This window comes from Micromesistius poutassou (assembly GCF_964030765.1).
Source record: "Micromesistius poutassou genome assembly, chromosome: 16".
NCBI lineage: Eukaryota > Metazoa > Chordata > Actinopteri > Gadiformes > Gadidae > Micromesistius > Micromesistius poutassou.
This window is the reverse complement of record NC_140286.1, coordinates 2,516,199-2,534,612: the sequence shown is the minus strand read 5'-3', so window position 1 is coordinate 2,534,612 and position 18,414 is coordinate 2,516,199. Positions and strand designations below refer to the sequence as shown.

The 18,414-nt window shown below is 43.3% G+C and overlaps 1 protein-coding gene across 1 annotated transcript in view; it reads right to left on the bottom strand.

Moving 5' to 3' along the window:
* The window catches only part of pth1r (parathyroid hormone 1 receptor), a 38,581-nt gene that overhangs the window by 5,314 nt on the left and 14,853 nt on the right, over positions 1-18,414 (bottom strand). Inside the window, exons 2-6 of the mRNA XM_084480571.1 lie at positions 15,700-15,802; positions 9,487-9,597; positions 9,158-9,282; positions 5,910-6,004; positions 940-1,126 (exon numbers count right to left, since the gene is read on the bottom strand). Of these exons, the coding sequence (XP_084336697.1) occupies positions 940-1,126; positions 5,910-6,004; positions 9,158-9,282; positions 9,487-9,597; positions 15,700-15,802 (621 nt within the window). The remainder of the gene's footprint in view (positions 1-939; positions 1,127-5,909; positions 6,005-9,157; positions 9,283-9,486; positions 9,598-15,699; positions 15,803-18,414) is intronic.

Genomic DNA, 18,414 nt, shown 5'->3' with positions numbered 1-18,414 from the left:
CCCGCTATCTCGTCTCTCTGAGATAACATCGGCCAGGAAATTAGAATATCGGCTTTTCAAGGCATTCTAGACTCATTTGTAGTAGTTTGTAGTTCACTACTATGTTTGTATTTGCAAATGAAGTAGGATTTGTGTTGCTATAGGCCATCCACCGTCTCCTCAGCCTTTGCTTGCCTTTGGTACTAAATGATTGAGCATTGAGAATATCTGCCCCATACTGGCGTCACATTGCCGTTGCCTTCCTCACAGCTGTAGTCAGCTGCCTGGAACCAACCCAGAAAATAAGACTAATAAATGTGAATGGACGGATGATGGATCAAGGCAAAACTCCCTCCCCTGGGGCCCTACAAACGGGCCCTAATCGTCTCATTCATCCAAACAATTGGCAAGGACAAAGGGATAAGGAACACATCCAAACACAACCCACTGTATTGCTAAGAGGCTTAGAATGTAACCCTAATTGAGTCTCAACATTCCACACTAATTGCCTCATAGTTGAGCAACAACTGTAATGTTAATGTTTGCACTTGGACTGACACAAAGGTCACACGGAAGTCACATTTAATTAAATTTAATTAAAAACGCAAGTTTATTTTTAATTTTATTTTTATTGGCTATGAGCTACGTACAGACGCATTTGATAGACAATCGTAGCGCCCAATAAATGGCTCTGGGCATTCGTAAACCACGCCTCAAATACGGGAAAATGAATGTGTTAATAATAAATTAAATGAATCTTCTTGAGTTTTGGTCTGGCGTTAGCCAGGCTACGACTGTCCAGCACGAGCTGACATTCCAGGACGTGCCTCTATCCCCCTCTCTTCAACACTCTGGACTTATTCGTGCACGGTTTCAGTTTCTGTTGCTTCAATGGGCATGGCGATCAGAGTCGTGGCGCGTTATTATCAGCACCGTCTCCTCTTTCTGCGTCAAACTTACAAACTGTGTTTTGTCTGCGGGCGGGGCCTCGGTGATGGACTTGAGGTCCTCCACGGTGACCCTCTCCATGTCCTCCATGGCGGAGCCCGAGTAGAGCACCACGTCCTTCACGAAGATGCTGATGGCCCTCAGCATGAAGGACACAAACAGGTGCATGTGGATGTAGTTGCGGGTGCAGTGCAGGCGCCTGTGGGGAGGACATGGAGGTGAGGGTTCTACCATCATTACACAACATGAAATCCAATAGTGGGGGAGAATTTACACGCAAATAATCGATGGATGCTCGTGAAAAACATCTCCACATGAGTAATCTCAAGCAAAAACAAGTTGTATGTTACATAACATATAACGTGTTTGTGTGTGTGTGTGTGTGTGTGTGTGTGTGGGCGTGTATTTGCGCCTGCGAGTGCATGTGTATGTGTTTTTGTGTGCGCTCACATGCATGCGTGCATGCGATTTCTCACATTCATGAACAAAGCTGAAACACATTCTTGAGATTTAGAGGCTTGAAAGGCACAAATATTGAATTGCTGGGCTCAAAGTGAGCAGTAAAAGCGAAATGACTAGCATGTGCTTAACCAGTCAGTCCAAACCCTCCCACAATATCTCTCCATCTAGGTCTGCTTATTTTCAAAGCGCCAGGCATCTTGGTTTCATGCTACTTCTACTTATCTGTCCACTGAATTGCAGGTAGGGGAGCACAGCAGTGGCGGCTGGTGGTTTTTAAAGTGAGGGAGGAAGGCCTGTGCGCTTGGTTGCCATTGGCCTGCTTGTACTGTTAGTGGCGTATGGTGACATAAGTATGTGAGACTCAAGTTGTTTCAGGGTGTTTTGGTGAACTACAAAATAGCAGGGAGATAGCAGGGAGGGATAATTATGTGAATAAAATTGTATACAAATCCACCAGTGGCAGCATTGTACTTTGAAAGCTGATGCAGCATGTCTTGGACTACAAGGGCAGAAGGAAAGGATGCAAAGCCAATTAGTCAAATCAGGCCTACTCTTGATTTGTAAAACTAAATAGAAAAATCTGGGCCTATTTTTGCCCTCAATGACTGAAGCTATTGGTTGTAATTTGTCTGTTTACTTTCAGCTACAATTGTTTTAAGAAAAATGAAGACCAAAAGTGATGCCATTTAAAATGCATCATGCTCTGAATCATTCACTAACATCCTTTCCACAATATTAAACAGAACGGTCAGAGTAACAAACAACAACAACAAGAACATAATTTCTCAACTATTGACATGGGCTGTAAACCTAACATTGTTTGACAAATGTGGATGTTAATGGATGTTTCAGAATGTTGGTCATAGTGTTAAGCCAAATAAGATTGAGGGACTTCGTTTATAGATCAAGTCAATCCTCCTCACTGTTTGTGTTGCAAAGATATCAGTGACCTGGTCATACCAAACAGGATATTTTTTAAGTGATTTCAGAATAATGGATAACGAATGTAACTACACATTTTCACCACCCTTTCAGACGGCTTGGTAACCCAACAGTGGAGTACCGAAAAATAGATAGACTCAGCTCGTTTATTTCAGCTGACTTTTGGCAGTGGAAACGCCAATATAAGCTAACCGAACCGCACCGCTCGGTGGAAACGCCAATATAAGCGAACAGAGCCGCACTGTACCACAACAAACAGTAGTGCACCGCTCGGTGGAAATGCATACGAGCGGGTTTGTTGGTTCTCGTAGCGTAGAGAGACTTGAGGGGATAAACCCTCCCTCCGGGCTGCTCCACAGCCAGGGCTCCTACTTATTGGTTCATAGTGCAGCCAGGGCTCCAGCCTATTCGTGAATAGACGTTGATGCGATTCAGATCCCTTTCCTCCTCTCTCCCATTGACCCCCATGTTATCCATCGGCCGCCAGTAGTTCCCGAGAAATTAATGGGAGTCAATGGAGGCTGAGGGAGGAACGTCCTCCCCGAAGTAATATTCAATAGGCGATAGGGGGTGCTAATATCCCTTTACCCAGGGAAACAAACATTACATATACAAAGACATTAAAGTAGTAAGGGCATTAATTCATTACAGTAGTCATCTACACTTTTTATTCTCAACAATGTTAAGGAGGATCTTCCTCCCTCTCCTCACTGGAGAAGCCTCCACTGGAGCACAGTAAATCAGTGCCCTTGTGACAGTGTACACTGAAACAGCCTGTCCTAAATATTAGTGGTGGCTCGTTCGCGAAGGAATCAGTTCGAACGAACGACTCTTTAAAATGAACGAACCGACCTGATTCGCCGCTCTCATTCGTCGTCGTTCGTCTCGTTCGTTCTCCGAGACTCGACTCCCAGCTCCACCCACTAGTTGCTGAGTCGTGTTGACTTGCGAGTCGCCATTCGTTCACTGACTGTGTTTAGTGGTGAAGACTCGAGGACTGAGAAGTCACGAGAGTCAGCCGGGCAACAACATCCCAATTCCGAACATGAAGCACTCCTCAGCTAAAAGGAATTTAGTTAATGTTGTGTTGATTGATGACCGTTTGCACCATTGCACGATCGTGATTCGTTTGAGAATGAGAACGAGGGAGGAGCTGAGTCTGACCGACTCGGCTGAGAACGTGCATTCGCGATTCGTTTGAACGAGAACGAGGGAGGAGCCGAGTCTGACCGACTCAGTGACTGAGAACCATGATTCACCGCTACCGGAAATGCGAACGAACGAACGAACGAACGACTCTTCTTGGCGAACTGACCGACGCAAACTGATTCATTCAAACGAATCATGAAATCCACCACTACTAAATATGCACTTACAATATGGAATGGCCTGTCACTACATTGTGCATTTACATATTAAGTACATGTTGCTACAATTTACGACCCTTAACAGGACACTGTAGTGTCAAATAAACATAATGTAAAGTGTAACCAGGATACACTCTACATGTGGAAACAAAAATCCATGGGAACATTTTATACACATTCATATTTATGAAAAAGAATAACGGTGTATGCGTGTTATTTTCATTCGAGTTCGAGTTTCAAACGAGCTCATAAACCCCCCAAAAAAATCCACATATTGGACAAGCTGTCTACAGACAAACTATCGATCTGCACAATGGTGGCAAATTGAGGCAAGAAAAGTGATTCCCCAGAGGAACCGATGAAAAATTTGACAAGCTACCGCTAATGTGTAGTATCCCCTTTGGAAACCGTTCTGAGCCCTGCTCTCCGGCAGCGTGACGTGCGGAGGAGGCCAGACGGGGGCCAGAGTAGTGCCCCCCCCCCCCCGAATGTCAGCCGGCCCCCTCCGGGATAACACATTAAACTCATTTGGCACATAGATATCCCGGTGCCGGTGCAGAGGCCAGGCTCCCTGCGAGAGGAGCTGCAGGCCACTCACGCCGGTGAGTGGGGCCCAGGCCACTCACGCCGGTCACAACACCGGCTGAGTGTGACGTCACACGCCCAGGCCAGCCCAGGAACCTGATTCCCGAAAACGTTCCGGAAAGGAAAACAAAAAGGGCCAATGAATTGCACCCGGGAATTAAAGCCGGAGGTAGGTCGTTTGTATTGAAAGCATTTTTTTGGTCATATTTGTTGAAATTCTATTTATATCCAGCAATCAATAATTACTCAAATGCTCTGACAAATAAAATAAAAAAAAATTGGATATCTGTGACTGTCAAAGGCTTATAATAAGTAAGTCTTCCATCGTTTGGCCTGAACGAAATGATTGGATTGTCCATCTGTCTGTCTAGCAAGCTAGGGAGCTAGTCATTTGTTTTGGGCAGTGGCTTTGGGGAGGGGAGGTCTGAAGGGAGGGCTGGGATTTTTCCTGTTGGATCCATTTTTTAAAGGTAACTCCCTTGTGCTGGGTTCTCCAAATTGCCTACCCTAGCTTTAGTAAGCAGGGACTGAAAAAGATCTGCCTTTTTCATATGCGAGAGCTGAAGTCTTTGAGTCTGGCTATTGTCATTACAGCTAAGTCTTCAATTAGTTCTGTTAAGAGGAATAAACAATAATAATTATTATAATTATCTGTATAGCTCTTATTCAGATGTAGAAAAACAATCGAAACTTCTTAGGAAGATGGTAATTTAGGTGAATAGAGAAGGAATATAAGGACTTATGTTATGTTATTCCCCATTTTGCAATTTCACATGTGTCCGCAACCGTGGTCTGTAATCTTCTGCCCTAGACAAATGCCAAATTCAATGGTTTTTCCTAGGAATCATATCATATTCTAAGTAAAACTGACAGTTTAGGAGACAATATAGTGGGCGCACAGCAAAATGTCAGGAAAATCTAGCATTCAGTCCTGCCAGCCTGCAGCCAAAATAATCAACGGTAGACATAATGGTATGCTGTTGAAAGTCAAGAGGCCATCAAGGGTTAAAGTAACGTTTGATTCACAATCTGCAGGCTCCATCCTCATTGTCACGCCACACACTAAGCGGTAAACTCCGAACACAGCAGGGCTCAGTTGTGCAACACCATTGTTATTCATTTCAGATTAAATCACTTTTAAGTCTTCATCATGTTTTTATTGGAAATAGAGCCAGCATCTGGTGGCTTTGTTGCGTGCTAATCTCACCATGAAATAAAAGAATAATAGAAAAAAGTATTTTGGGATACATGGCGCCAATCTTTATTTACATGCTTATTAAATACCACAGGCTTAAACATTTGATATTGTTAATATACGTCTATAGGTGGTGCATAACGCAACCTAGGTCCTATTTTAGCATTTTGTGTAGTATTTCAGTTAGCCGCGGCTAAACTTGTTCTGTAGATGCTGCACACGTGCTGTCACACGTAACGAGACATGACTTCAGCAGTTACAAATGCGTGTCATAGGAGAGTATGTTTTCAAATCACTGTAGCATCAACAATAAGTATCAGATATTATCTTCATTTCAATGAAGCTGCATGTATTATATAATCCGGCAATGAACATTTGTGTTGTAGAACGCTCCACTGGCTCTCGCCTAATTAAAAAGGTTGTCCACTCACCGGAAATATCCCAGTATTCCCACAGCCACCATGAGGGAGCCCAGAGAGATGGAGTAGCCCACCGTGTAGATGATGTACAAGCGATGGAAGACCTCCTAGGGAACACCACATAACATGTACATTAGAATTTAAAATACTAATACCAACATGTAACTGTACAATATCCATTATTTTGATAAGGGCAGGCAGTAATTATTACCTTTAAAACATATTTCCTTTATTGTGCTGTTCGGTTGTATTCAGCATTTAAATAAAACGGACATTGAGAATTCAGATAAAAAATCTGTTCAGCTGTTTCAATGTACCTTTTATACCCGCCGTGCGTATAAACAATAAGCTCACTCTGTACGTACTTTTTATACAAACTCCAGTGTCAAGGTAATTGCATCCAACTACTCACATTTAATAAATAACATTTCTACCGAACACTTGACGGACTTCATAACTACATGCATATGATTCACGTAGCGACAGACAGTATTATTTAGTTGACGCAGCCTATACGTCTGTTATGTTTGTGTTTCATAACTACTTTGACCTTTTTAGTAACTTTTTCAACAAAACAAACGTTTTATTATGATCAATTGCAACCGCACAGCAGTGTGTGTCTTCCCAAACGCGCCGTATTGGATTGTGCTCCTGCACACAGAGTGTGGCCCTAGGATATGAAACAGCAATTTGCTTGGATGCGTGATGGGGTCCATAAGAGTCGCAGGGTGCCTACTTGTGCTTCCAGTGTACGGAAAGGACAACAGCAGAGGAGGAAGAGGAGGAGGAAGTGGAGGAGGTGGAGGAGGAGGTTGAGGAGGTGGTGGAGGTGGAGGTCGTGGAGGAGGTGGTGGAGGTGGAGGAGGAGGTTGAGGAGGTGGTGGAGGTGGAGGTGGAGGTGGGGGAGGTGGTGGTGGAGGTGGAGGAGGTGGTGGAGGAGGTGGTGGAGGTGGAGGTGGTGGAGGTGGTGGTGGAGGAGGAGGTGGCGGAGGTGGAGGAGGTGGAGGTGGTGGAGGTGGTGGTGGAGGTGGGGGAGGAGGTGATTGAGGAGGAGGTGGAGGTGGTGGTGGAGGTGGAGGAGGTGGTGGAGGAGGTGGTGGAGGTGGAGGAGGAGGTGGAGGTGGTGGTGGAGGAGGAGGTGGCGGAGGTGGAGGAGGAGGTGGTGGAGGTGGTGGTGGAGGTGGTGGTGGAGGAGGTGGAGGTGGAGGAGGAGGTTGAGGAGGTGGTGGAGGTGGAGGAGGTGGTGGAGGTGGAGGAGGAGGTGGTGGAGGAGGAGGTGGTGGAGGTGGAGGAGGAGATGGTGGAGGTGGAGGCAGCAGAGGCGTCCAGAGGACAGCGGTGGTTAGAGTCAGGCCCCTCACCGCCCCTCTCCCAGAGCCAGGCGGTGGGGCTCACCCCTGCACGCCGTAACCAGACCCAGCACTGCTGTTATCATTTAGTATCAGGACCCCTGTTGCCAACCGTAGGGGAGTCTTTAGGTTGTGGTGGCGGTCGTGCGGTGTGCGGTACGAGTAATTGCACCGTGACTGGGGGGGTTTTCATTTTTGCACATATGCATTTATCGTGGACTTCTGAAAACAATTCTTGAGCGTGCATTAACGTTCACATTCAGGGTACGGCAGAGACGGGAGGGCCCCATGATGAGGTTGTGACCACATCCTTTCCAGAACTGTTTTTGGAGGGAGAGGGAGAGAGCGCCATACATGTGCAAACAGCCATACGTTGCCAGTTATACAAAAAAATAATTTCACTTTTGGCGTTGCAGCACAAAGTGTGTAAGAGAAAATCAAATTTTCACACGTTGAAAGGCTTTCAACGTGTTGAAAATGGAAAGGATGAAAATATTTCTGTGCAGCCGTTCTTTGTTGTCACAGATCTGCAGCACCGTCTCCATGAAATCAAATCCTCCTCCATACTCAACCTTCATTCCATGAAATCTGCGATGGATGCATTCATGTTGTTCCGGTGATTTCACAGACACAGGCTGATTGCGGCGTTCTTTCAAAATACCCTCGTAACCAATAGCAACCAACTGTCCTTATTTTTTTGTTGTGGTTTTAAACGTGGTTATATGTGAAAATATATATGTTTTCAGGCACCTGAACAACACGATCAAGGGAGGATGGCTGGGCGAGGTCTGTGTGGATGTGTAGTGTTGTCTGGGCGGTGGTTGACTGCGGGGTCCGAGAGAGGCATAGGCTTCTGAGACACGTTGCACTGCCTGAGCAGCAATTTATTTAGATGTCTGCGTCTGAGTCAGGGCTAACCCACCACCGTGTGTGGCACATTTCATATACAACATCAATCAATTTACATGACTCATTCCCAACAACTGTACTAAAAAAAGTATTGCAGAGTGGGTCGTGGGTCGTAACCGTGGGGACAACATGCCTCCCTTTCGTTCCTAGAAGTCTCTGCCCAAAATGCATTATTTAAAATCTCACAGTGTTTGAATTCCAGCTGAACCAGACTTTGAACCAAACAGCCATTAAAGTTAAACTCTCAAAAGAAAGGCACAGTTTGCTTATACCACTGTGCATGAATGCATAACGGAAGTAATGTAATCCCTTTTTCATGGGTACATTGAGGGGTTAATGTCAAGCCCTGCATGACACGTGTCATGTAACTATCTACCCTGGGCTGTACTGCTACGGTGGTCGATTCAACTGGCAAATGTCAACGTGTCAACAATCATGTATCGTCACCTGGCCGGGGCTTCTGCTACACCTGACCTCTGGGAAAACTTGTGATAGCCCACAATGCCCTGCTGCCAGCCCCATGACACCCTGCCCGCGCTACGGGAGCTCTGGTGAGTGCTGATGTCTTCACCACAGACCTGTGTCGCCACTTTCAGCCATCGCAGAGTCTGCTCTCTGATGGCTCTTTGAATTTCCCGTACTAATCAAAAGCCCTGATCGGATGTCTGATGATTGATTTTTATTATTGAGTGAGTTTAGATTAATTCCGTTTAGATTGTCATCTCAGGTAATTTCCTTGTTTGAGGACACCCATCCAATGAATTATAATGCATATGAATTAATTTGCAGCTAACATTGCATCGGAAGAAAAGAGGCCACTGTTGAACCTACACTCAAATTACACTATAATTGCATTCAATAATTCATGAGATTTTGGATGAACCTGCCACAGCGATTTCTGCGTTGTCCCTGATTGAGCGGAAGATACCAAGTGTCAAACTGTGCGGGGTTTAATGGAGCAGAAATGCTGCCACACAGAACATGAACAAAACATATGCAAACCTTCTCGTGGTTGTGGTTGTAGTGAGGGAAGAATTTTGCACATTCACTATAATTGGCCCAGGTCTTGTTATTGGTGGCGGCCAGCTCCCATGTCCCATTGTTGTCACAGCGACGGTATGCTAGTCCTGGGAATCGAACAAGAACTATGTCAATTATCACAGGATCATCACATACACAATAGACATGTTACACAAAAAGGTGCCGACTGTGACTACGATGACAAGCAACCTTTGCATCAATATATTCTATGTAATCACACGCAGGCTGCTGCAAAAAGAGTGCTTTCTCTTGCAAAGGCTCCCGGTGGAGACACGGCAGGTCAGCCCTACCTTGGTGGTTGAAGTCATGGATGTACTCTGGACATGCGGTGGAAACAAGCTCTCCTGGAGCCCCCTCAGGCCAGCAAACAATACCATCCCACTCTGGTGAGCAGAAGCCATCTGCAGACACAAGAGCACGGCTGACATTTAAAACCATGTACTCGGGAGCATGTACTGGGGGAGTGTGGAGCACCATCTCAATTCAAGCATCGCATGACCTCCGCGGGGGGTTCACTTGAAAAAAAAGGGTCCTTTCATCCCTGGAAAAAATTGAAAAAATTAGCTCTGCAAAGGCCTTGTAATTTGCAACGTAGCTGACAGACGCAAAATCATCATGAGGATGAAATGGAAAGGTTTGAGACCCGGGCCGACAGCACTTACCGGGTCGAGGAGTCTACAGCCTACACTTCCACACAATATAATTAGGGTGGGGTGAAATTCAATGGATTCCCTAGCACCAGCACTCCCGGGTGCCAAAACAATTTGCCCATTAAGCTCTAAGTGCTCGTTAACGTTTTGTTCACTATGGCTGCAGAGGGCTCAGCTGTCATCTTTTCAGCCATGTACGCCTAGACATTGTACTATAAGTACATTGGTGGTCGTGGTAAATTGGTTTCAATATGGATTTAATTTGAAGGATTCCCTGTAGAGGTTTTGGAGACCCACTTTGAACAGGCACCACTGTCACGAAAGACCAACCGAAAACAAAGGCGCTACTTGGTCAAATAGCCCTCTTGTTTCCCCAAATGATTCCCTTATTTATGGGAACCTTGAATGCTGAGGTGAAAAAGAAACGCAGTCAACATGCACAATCGGGATTTTCTTCTGACGTACAAAGCACTATTACACACACACGCAACGTTTTAGTCTTGCTTTACTTTATTTTCAGACTTTCCTCTCCAAAACTCTGGTGATACATTTGTCACTTTTCAAAATAAACTGACAAAATCGTCAAAGCCAGAACACACTAATAATTATGGTTAGAGTTGTACACCACAGGGCATTCAAGGATACAAGTAAAGAGCTGGTGCCCTACGTCACCCATTGATCTCCAGAGGGCTATGAACCTCAAGCCTCCTGATAGGACAGGGCTGAGGCCCACGCACTTCTGGAAGAAGCCATTCTTTGGTTTGGCATGTATTCTCTCCTCTATTGAAAACATGTACCCCCTCTTCTGACCACTAATAAGCAGCTAAACCTATGCCCTCTATGCTGTAGATCCATTATTTTCCCTATTCCTGTAATCAAAGTTACAAAGGACCTTCTAGTGCGATGACGAAAGGCCTTTTTTATATGCCTTCAAGATGGCCTGTCACTCGGAGCACATAATTAAAGAGTAGCGGCATGGGGTTGAGTAATTCGTAGAGCGTTTGGCGGGAGAATAACAGTGTCTACTTCTGAAATCTCACTGACCACAGGTCCTGGGAGTCCAAAAAAAAGAAAAGCCCTGCAATCTTCTTCCATAGGTTTTCATGACCACGGGACCACCTACCAGCAGGCCTAAATTTAACAATGCATACACACATATAGGATCTACAGTACATTGCACAGCTCAGATGGAAATATTACTCATGACTGTTTGGGACTTTGGCATCACTGATTTTTGTGACGTCCAAACATTTGCATACGGATTTATTTTCCCCTCTCACTAATTCTGTCCTGCAGATGTCAAGATGCATACAAACAGAGTCTTAATCCACAGTACACAGACTCATAATGATGGCCGGTGTTGTTCTACGGCACGACCGCAAGCCTGAATGCCGGGCTATTTTCACACTGCGAGGTCTGGGGCCTCGAACCCACATCCCTCCACTGTCCTCTCCAGGGGAAAACCTCAGTGTTTCCCTGAATGAAGACCTTGTCCAGGCCCCGTAACGTAGCCCCGCGTGTATTTAAAGCACAAATGAGAAATAAAGCAAATAAGAACGGGCTTCAGTGCGGAGCGGCATTCAACGTAATTAAACGTTCTGAGCGTTGAATGTGGTGAGCGGACTGACCCCTTTTAGAGTACCTAGAATAGCAATAGCAATATCAATCCCATTTATTTTCAAAAGGTAATCCTATACCATACAGTACAAACAGTTTTGAACAGTTGGCATGTCTAATAATAGTGTAGTGAACCACTGCTCTACGTGGTCGTGAAAAATCAGTATGGGGGCCAGTCAAGACAAACGGAGGACAGATATAGAGTGAAAAAGTCTTCAAAAATGAATAGCCCTTACTATTCTCTGAGATTGACTCAGCAGCACAGACTCCTGCTTTCACCACAATAGACTGAAATTAAACATATCTCAAATAAAAACCAAGCCATTTTCGGCCAAAACCAACAAAAGTAAAAATATAAAAACTATCCAAGTCCTTTTTGAAGAGAAGAGAAATCTGTCTTAAAGCTAGGGTAGGGAATTCATTGCAGAAGCACTTATTGTCATATTTGCTGTTATTCTCTTCCAAACTGCCCTGAAATAAATAAGGAAAAATATCCGGTATCTGTGGCCATCCCAGGAATGTAATCATTTAATTTGGCCCAAATGAAATAATTGGATGACCTTCCTGTCTGTCTAGCTCCCTGGCTACCTGGCTCCCTCTCTGCCCATGCACAGCAAGAGACGTTATTAGAAAAACATATCAACTTATTATCTCATCTTACCAAGTTCCATTACATAGCACAAACCACACCGATACAGTACATACCACATATATGGCACAAATATTTTACATCAAACTGCTTTTATGTAAAGTAATAATCAATAAATCATTATTTAACTAACATTTAACTGCAACAATTAAAACTAGAAAATGTACAAAATACAAAATCAGTGCTGTAGTGTAAAGCGAGGTTGAAAATATGTCTAATAAAGCAACACAGTTTAAGACATATTGACAAGTCGAATAGCTGCACCCAAGTGAAAATATTTAAAGTTCAAAAGTTTAAAGTCTGAACGGAGTAAGCATGATAATCTAAACAAACAAACCATTTTAGAAAAGTCAAATAGTTGGGAAAGTGTGTGTGTGTGTGTGTGTGTGTGTGTGTGTGTGCGCGTGTGTGTGGCATCGCTTTATTTAAATATGGTTGAGTCATAAAAGTAGGCTCTAAATGGCCCACCGACACTGGAATATTTGTTAATGGTGGCAATAACAGTAAAGATACGACTTGATAACAACACAGGTAAGATATAATTTGTGGTTGTTACTTTGAAAAGTGTAGTGTGTTATCGACGTAATTCTTTCACATCTAGTTCGTCGAGTTTAGGTAACATAATTATAAGGCTTTTACTTAATTATACTTTCAGACATATCGTTTGTGTAGATAGCACGACGTGAAAAATATACATTTTGGTACTTCTACCAAAAGCTGACAATTAATATGGTCTCAAACCATAGAATTGTGCTCAAAAGCCATAATTCAGATTCTGTAAGTTGGACATGGTCATGCTCAGTAGAAGAAATTTGTGTGAAGAAAGGCGAGAGGCTCCACCGGGACACATTGTAAAATAAACGGGAGGCGCCACACATAAATGCCACATTATCAACAAGTGTATGTCCAATCGATTTAATGTCAGGGAAACAAGCGACGTTTGAGCGACTTGCAAAGTCTGAATCGGTTGAAACAAGCGAAGATGAACATTGAAAAATTGTGGAAGTAGTAAGGACCCGAAGTTTGTAGAGAATAATAAAGAAAGAAAGAAAGAAAGAAAGAAAGAAAGAATAATAAAGCCTAAGACTAAAAATAGTTGAGCGCTGACTGCAGCACTCACTAATTCTAGCAGTTATCTTCTCTCAGCTATTCAAAGGTGGTTATGGCAGTTTGCATCTTTCTTTCCTTGGGTGTGTTTGTCTAAATAGGTTAACGCTACAACGATGACACTATTTTATTGAATTTAAGAATATAATAATTTTTTTGTTGTTCCTTTTTTATTGACTTGAGTTGAATAAACCTATAAGGCATTGCATTAGTCAATGACAATAAGTTGGTTAATTGGCTGATTGATTGTGTGATAGATTGGTTTTACGTGCTGAGACTACTAGTAGCCTTCAGGGCTCTGCCACGGTTCTGCATGTGTCGGTGCATGTTAACACTGAGGCTGGAAATGATTTGAACATGATTGAAATATACAGTGCAGCCAATGCACACTATGACCTTCTCAACCTGATAGGGGGAGAAAACCCTTTTTTGAAATGTGGCTTTGAAGGCACAAATAAAAAAACTAAAATTATCATTGGCTACAAAAATGAACAAATTGGTTGACTTACAGGGTTGATTTGGAGCCGTTCATGTTGTTTGGTTGTTGGCGTTAGTTTTTCCCTGGACAAAATGCCTCATTAGTATGGCTTATTTACACATGTTCACTTCTTTAACGGTGCTGTGATTGGAAAGACGTGTGCAATCTTCCAAATGGGGTCATCAAAGCGCCACCAGAGAAAGGCTAGGTCACATCAGCTCCGCCGGCATCATCAGGTATGTGGGTCAGCTACTGTGGGCAGCACTGCAGTACACAACCCCTTGAAACACGCTCTTTACACAACAAGCTTGAGCAATTTTCCCCTTAACATGATTCCCCTATGGGCGCATTACAGTTCCTACTCAGTGCGTCGTTGGATTAAGTGTGAAAATGTTTGCCAACTGCGGAAAAAAGAAACCTGTGTAAACCCATCTGAAATGCTGGGAAATACAAGCAATGCTGCACAGATGCTAATCCAATGTTTAGCAATAATAAAACCAACTACAGCGTGAATTCTGAATAAATAGGGACACTGGCGTGGGTGACTTGGGAATTGAACGGGTGGATTAGGGCCAACACATAAAAAACCCTCTAAATCCCAAGCCGGGAGCTGGGAATGAGCTCGCAGGTACCGGGTAGCTGTGTGACGTGTCAGGCTGCATTAGACGTGACGATTGTCAGAGAGGGAAACTAGCCTCTCATTTTATAAAGGCCTGATGTGTAGCCGGGTGCCCTGTGTTGTGTAAGTGTCCTTGGCTGTTGGGATCAATGTGGCGTGAGAAACAGCATGCATCTTTTTTTTTCCTGTCACATGCAGACAAGCCATCTTTTGAAGGCACAATGGTTTTAGTTTGGTTGAATGTTTTACATTAAACATCGTGACACATGGAAATATTGTGTGAGATATAGCACGAGACAGCATAACTACTAGTGGCAATGAATAACACTCTATGTGATTTATTTGATTATTATGGTTTGTTTGCAGAGAGGGAGGGGGGGAGGGGAGGCAGTTGGAGTCTGTGAATTCAATATTACAGGACCACAAGGTTCTGTAGAGAAACGATCTGTATGGATATGGAATCCAAAACATCAGTTTCTGAGCAACTGAATGGTGAAATTATTGCAACCAAGTTTTCTATGAGTCTACACAAAATTATGCACTTAGAGTCCCACAAGTGAACAGATACAGCCAGAATATGTATCCCCTTTCTTACTCTCATTTTGGGTTAAAAACCCAAAATGAAGACAAATGAAAATGACCCCCTGAACCTCACTAAAGATATTATGCTGAGTAAAATGTCATCCAATCAATGCAATGTGTGTGTTGTGTGTGTGTGTGTGCTTGTGTGTGTGTGTGTGTGTGTGTGTGTGTGTGTGTGTGTGTGGGGGGGGATGTAAACTATTTTAAAAGGCATGGAAATTGCATGACCTTTCCTCCATGGAAGATATTAAGATGAATAGGTTTCAGTCCTGTGACTCAATGGATATGTCCAGTCTACTACATAACAGCTTGCACATTCCATCTTATAGAACTCTGTGTTCTCTTATAGAACTAAACAGTAATTGACTCTCAGTGGTACCATTTACTACACACAACAAACAACACTGCTTACGATGCAGACAATGCTCCAACAACCATTTATTCAACCATTGGCTGACATCTTTCCAGTGAAAAATGGTAAATAAATGGTCCTTATGTATATAGCACTTTTATCCAAAGCGCTTTACAGTGTTGACTGACATTCACCCATTCATGCACACAATCACACACCCACGGCAGGGTCAACCACGCAGGGCGACAGCCAGCTCGCCAGGAGCAATTAGGGTGAGGCGTCTTGCTCAGGGACACCACGACACTCAGCTAGGAGGAGCCGGGGATCGAACCAGCAACCGGTTACCAGCCAATCCGCTCTACCTCCTGAGCTAATGCCTCCGGTTTTACATCAAACATGCAAGCAAGAAAATAAAAAAGATCACAGTGTTGTCGTTTTGTTTTACTCACCTGGAAAGATTTGCTTTGAAATGATGTTTCCCTCACACTTCCGCTTGGCTTTGAACAAGAGGCCTATCTGTTCATCTTTGGTGAGCACGTCATCTGCATACACCTGCATACAAGAAAAGGACATGGAGATAGGTGAACAGGTGAACAGTCAAGTGTACCGGTAGAGGAGCCCAACAGTTACCATTAAGGTCACATCTGTGTGACCTCATCTGTGTGACCTCTTTGAGTAACTGTCATGAAATAGTATACCATCACGTCATCGAGAACCCCTGTTCGCCTAACAAACATATTGCCCTCTGTTCCGGCCTATTAAAAAATGAGCAATACGTTAATGCAGTGTGAACATTTGCACTGCACTACATGCAAACCCATCTGGGATCCATCCTAAAGGTTACAACATCACTCTCCCAGACCCAAATGAGCATATGCACATTAGTGGACCGCCGTTGTTCTCCACATGTGATTGTCTGAAGCACAGCTGGTGCCCGACCCCCCTCCTTCATTCCTTCCTGGCCTTCTTGAAATCGCCAACAAAAATAAAGGAGAAAAACTGGTTGTTTTGTAAAAGCGCAAGAGGAGTTGAATTTGCAGGAGGCTGGACGGTGGCCCCTTGACTACAGGACAGATGAGCAGCGGAGGTGAGAGACTATCCTTTATCACCCTCCACCCTCCAAGAGCAGGGGTCAATCTTCCCCGCTGTTTGGTGTAGACAGGCCACAAAAGTGAGAGGTGGGTGTAAAACAAGACCTGCCGAATAACCTGTTTATAAAAAAAAGAACTTAATGAGTGCTGAGAAGTCTAAATTTGAAAAAAAAAAGTTTTTAGCCCAGTTAGTGAATGTTTTATATGATTTCATATAAGATGTCCTATTTTTGTTCCTGTATTAACAAGCCATCAAGCAAGAGGTATTGAAGTTGTGCCATATTCCTGTCCCTGGGTAAACAGTATCCATTCCACGTGGTGTTGGTAGACCCAGCTGGTATTCCTGTGATTCTATCTGCTGCAGTCAGTATGATTTAGCCACTAATCTGACGTGACGTCTGAACACAGGAAAATACATTATACATACACTTTCCTCTGACACCTTGTGTTTTCCCTCTGCGTTTTGGAGAGTGCAATAATAGCACAGGTGTGGTTTTCCATTGAAGGAAACATTTTGCCATCTAATAGATGACTTTGGCCAACTTACTGTTTTCTCTGAGGTCACCTTCAGTTGGGACACGTATGAGTGTATTGGAAATGACAACAGTCATCCTGGGTATTGTAAGACATAAATATAGTGAGGAAAAGTGTGGAAGTGAAAAGCAAAATAAAGCACAGGCAACTCGCAAATCATTGGGATGTAGTATGGGGCTCATGTTTTTTATTATGTATGTTTTACTGGTAAAACATATAAGTAAATCAGTATTATATTATATTAATAACTCCCAGTACCGGGAAACTCAATACATTTAGCATTTTAATATCCAGTAAACCAGTGACGCTTTGAATACTAAAGAAACATTTTGATTGCACGTATAGTTTGTTCAAGCCAGAACTCAAAATGTAGGTGAAGTGAAGCCATTGAAATTAGTTGGACACTGTTCAGATTACGCTCAAGTTATAAGTCATATCTCCGCGGTCAGTTGTCATCTACCTGAACTGCAAATGGACAGCCTTTGAAAATAATCAAATACAAAATCCTGGTATAAATGGAAAAGTTGGAAGTTTGGGGATATTTCAAAAAAGGATTTGGTCAGCATAGCACAGAATGTTTTATGTCCAGAATTGTACATTTTCCCATGAAATATTAAATAGGAAATAAAGAAACATAAAAGACTATGTGTTTGCTTGGGCCTTGCCACTAAGGCTCATCTACGTGCACACAACTGTTTTGTACAAAACAAACAGTTGCCCCTTAACAATCGGGTACCTGCCAATTAATTAGCAAGAACATAACTCTTGGTGGAAATTAATGCTTACAAGAAGCTGATTAGCGTCTTTGGTCTTCCTAATTTGAGGATGCTAATTTAGCTAATAAGACACTCTGCAAATCATCAAATTGCACATGCAGGCGATGAGGAAAAGCCGTTAAGCTCAACTTGTTCTTGGATTTACATTCAACTTTTTTTTAGCCACTGCCATCTGGCCCAGATGAAACGGCTCTTAACAGTACTTTCCAGAATCAGCCTGGATTTCATATGCAGTCTAGTATGTGTATAGGCCTTTATATGTTCCTATATGATTTTGAATGAGCCCATACCTAAATATCTGAATGTTCAAATTTGACAGTTTGTTCCTTTTATAAAAATACACATTGTTGATAACACAAGGATATATTTTCTTACTTCAAATTTAAACTGTAAATACCAAGCCCTCGTAGAGGTTTGTGTGCTTAAAACCACAATATCTCGATCCATCAATATTTTTTTTTCTCATTCAGGCTTGAAATAAGGATGTCCATTTTGAGAGCTGAATGGAGTTACAGAATGAGACATTTTGGGCTTCACACTGTAAACAACCGCAGAGGGAACAACCTCGGACCACAGTGGAACAGGGATAGATACAACCTGTTTACTGTGCTTACCATGCCAATACAGGATATTCATCTGAGACCTCCCCAGGAAGCTTTTTATACCTGAAGCACACGTTTTAGACAAGGATTCATGTGTCAGATGACAGGCTGTTGTTAAAGAGAGCCGCATAGCACATTTGAATGTGAATGTACTGTGTGTG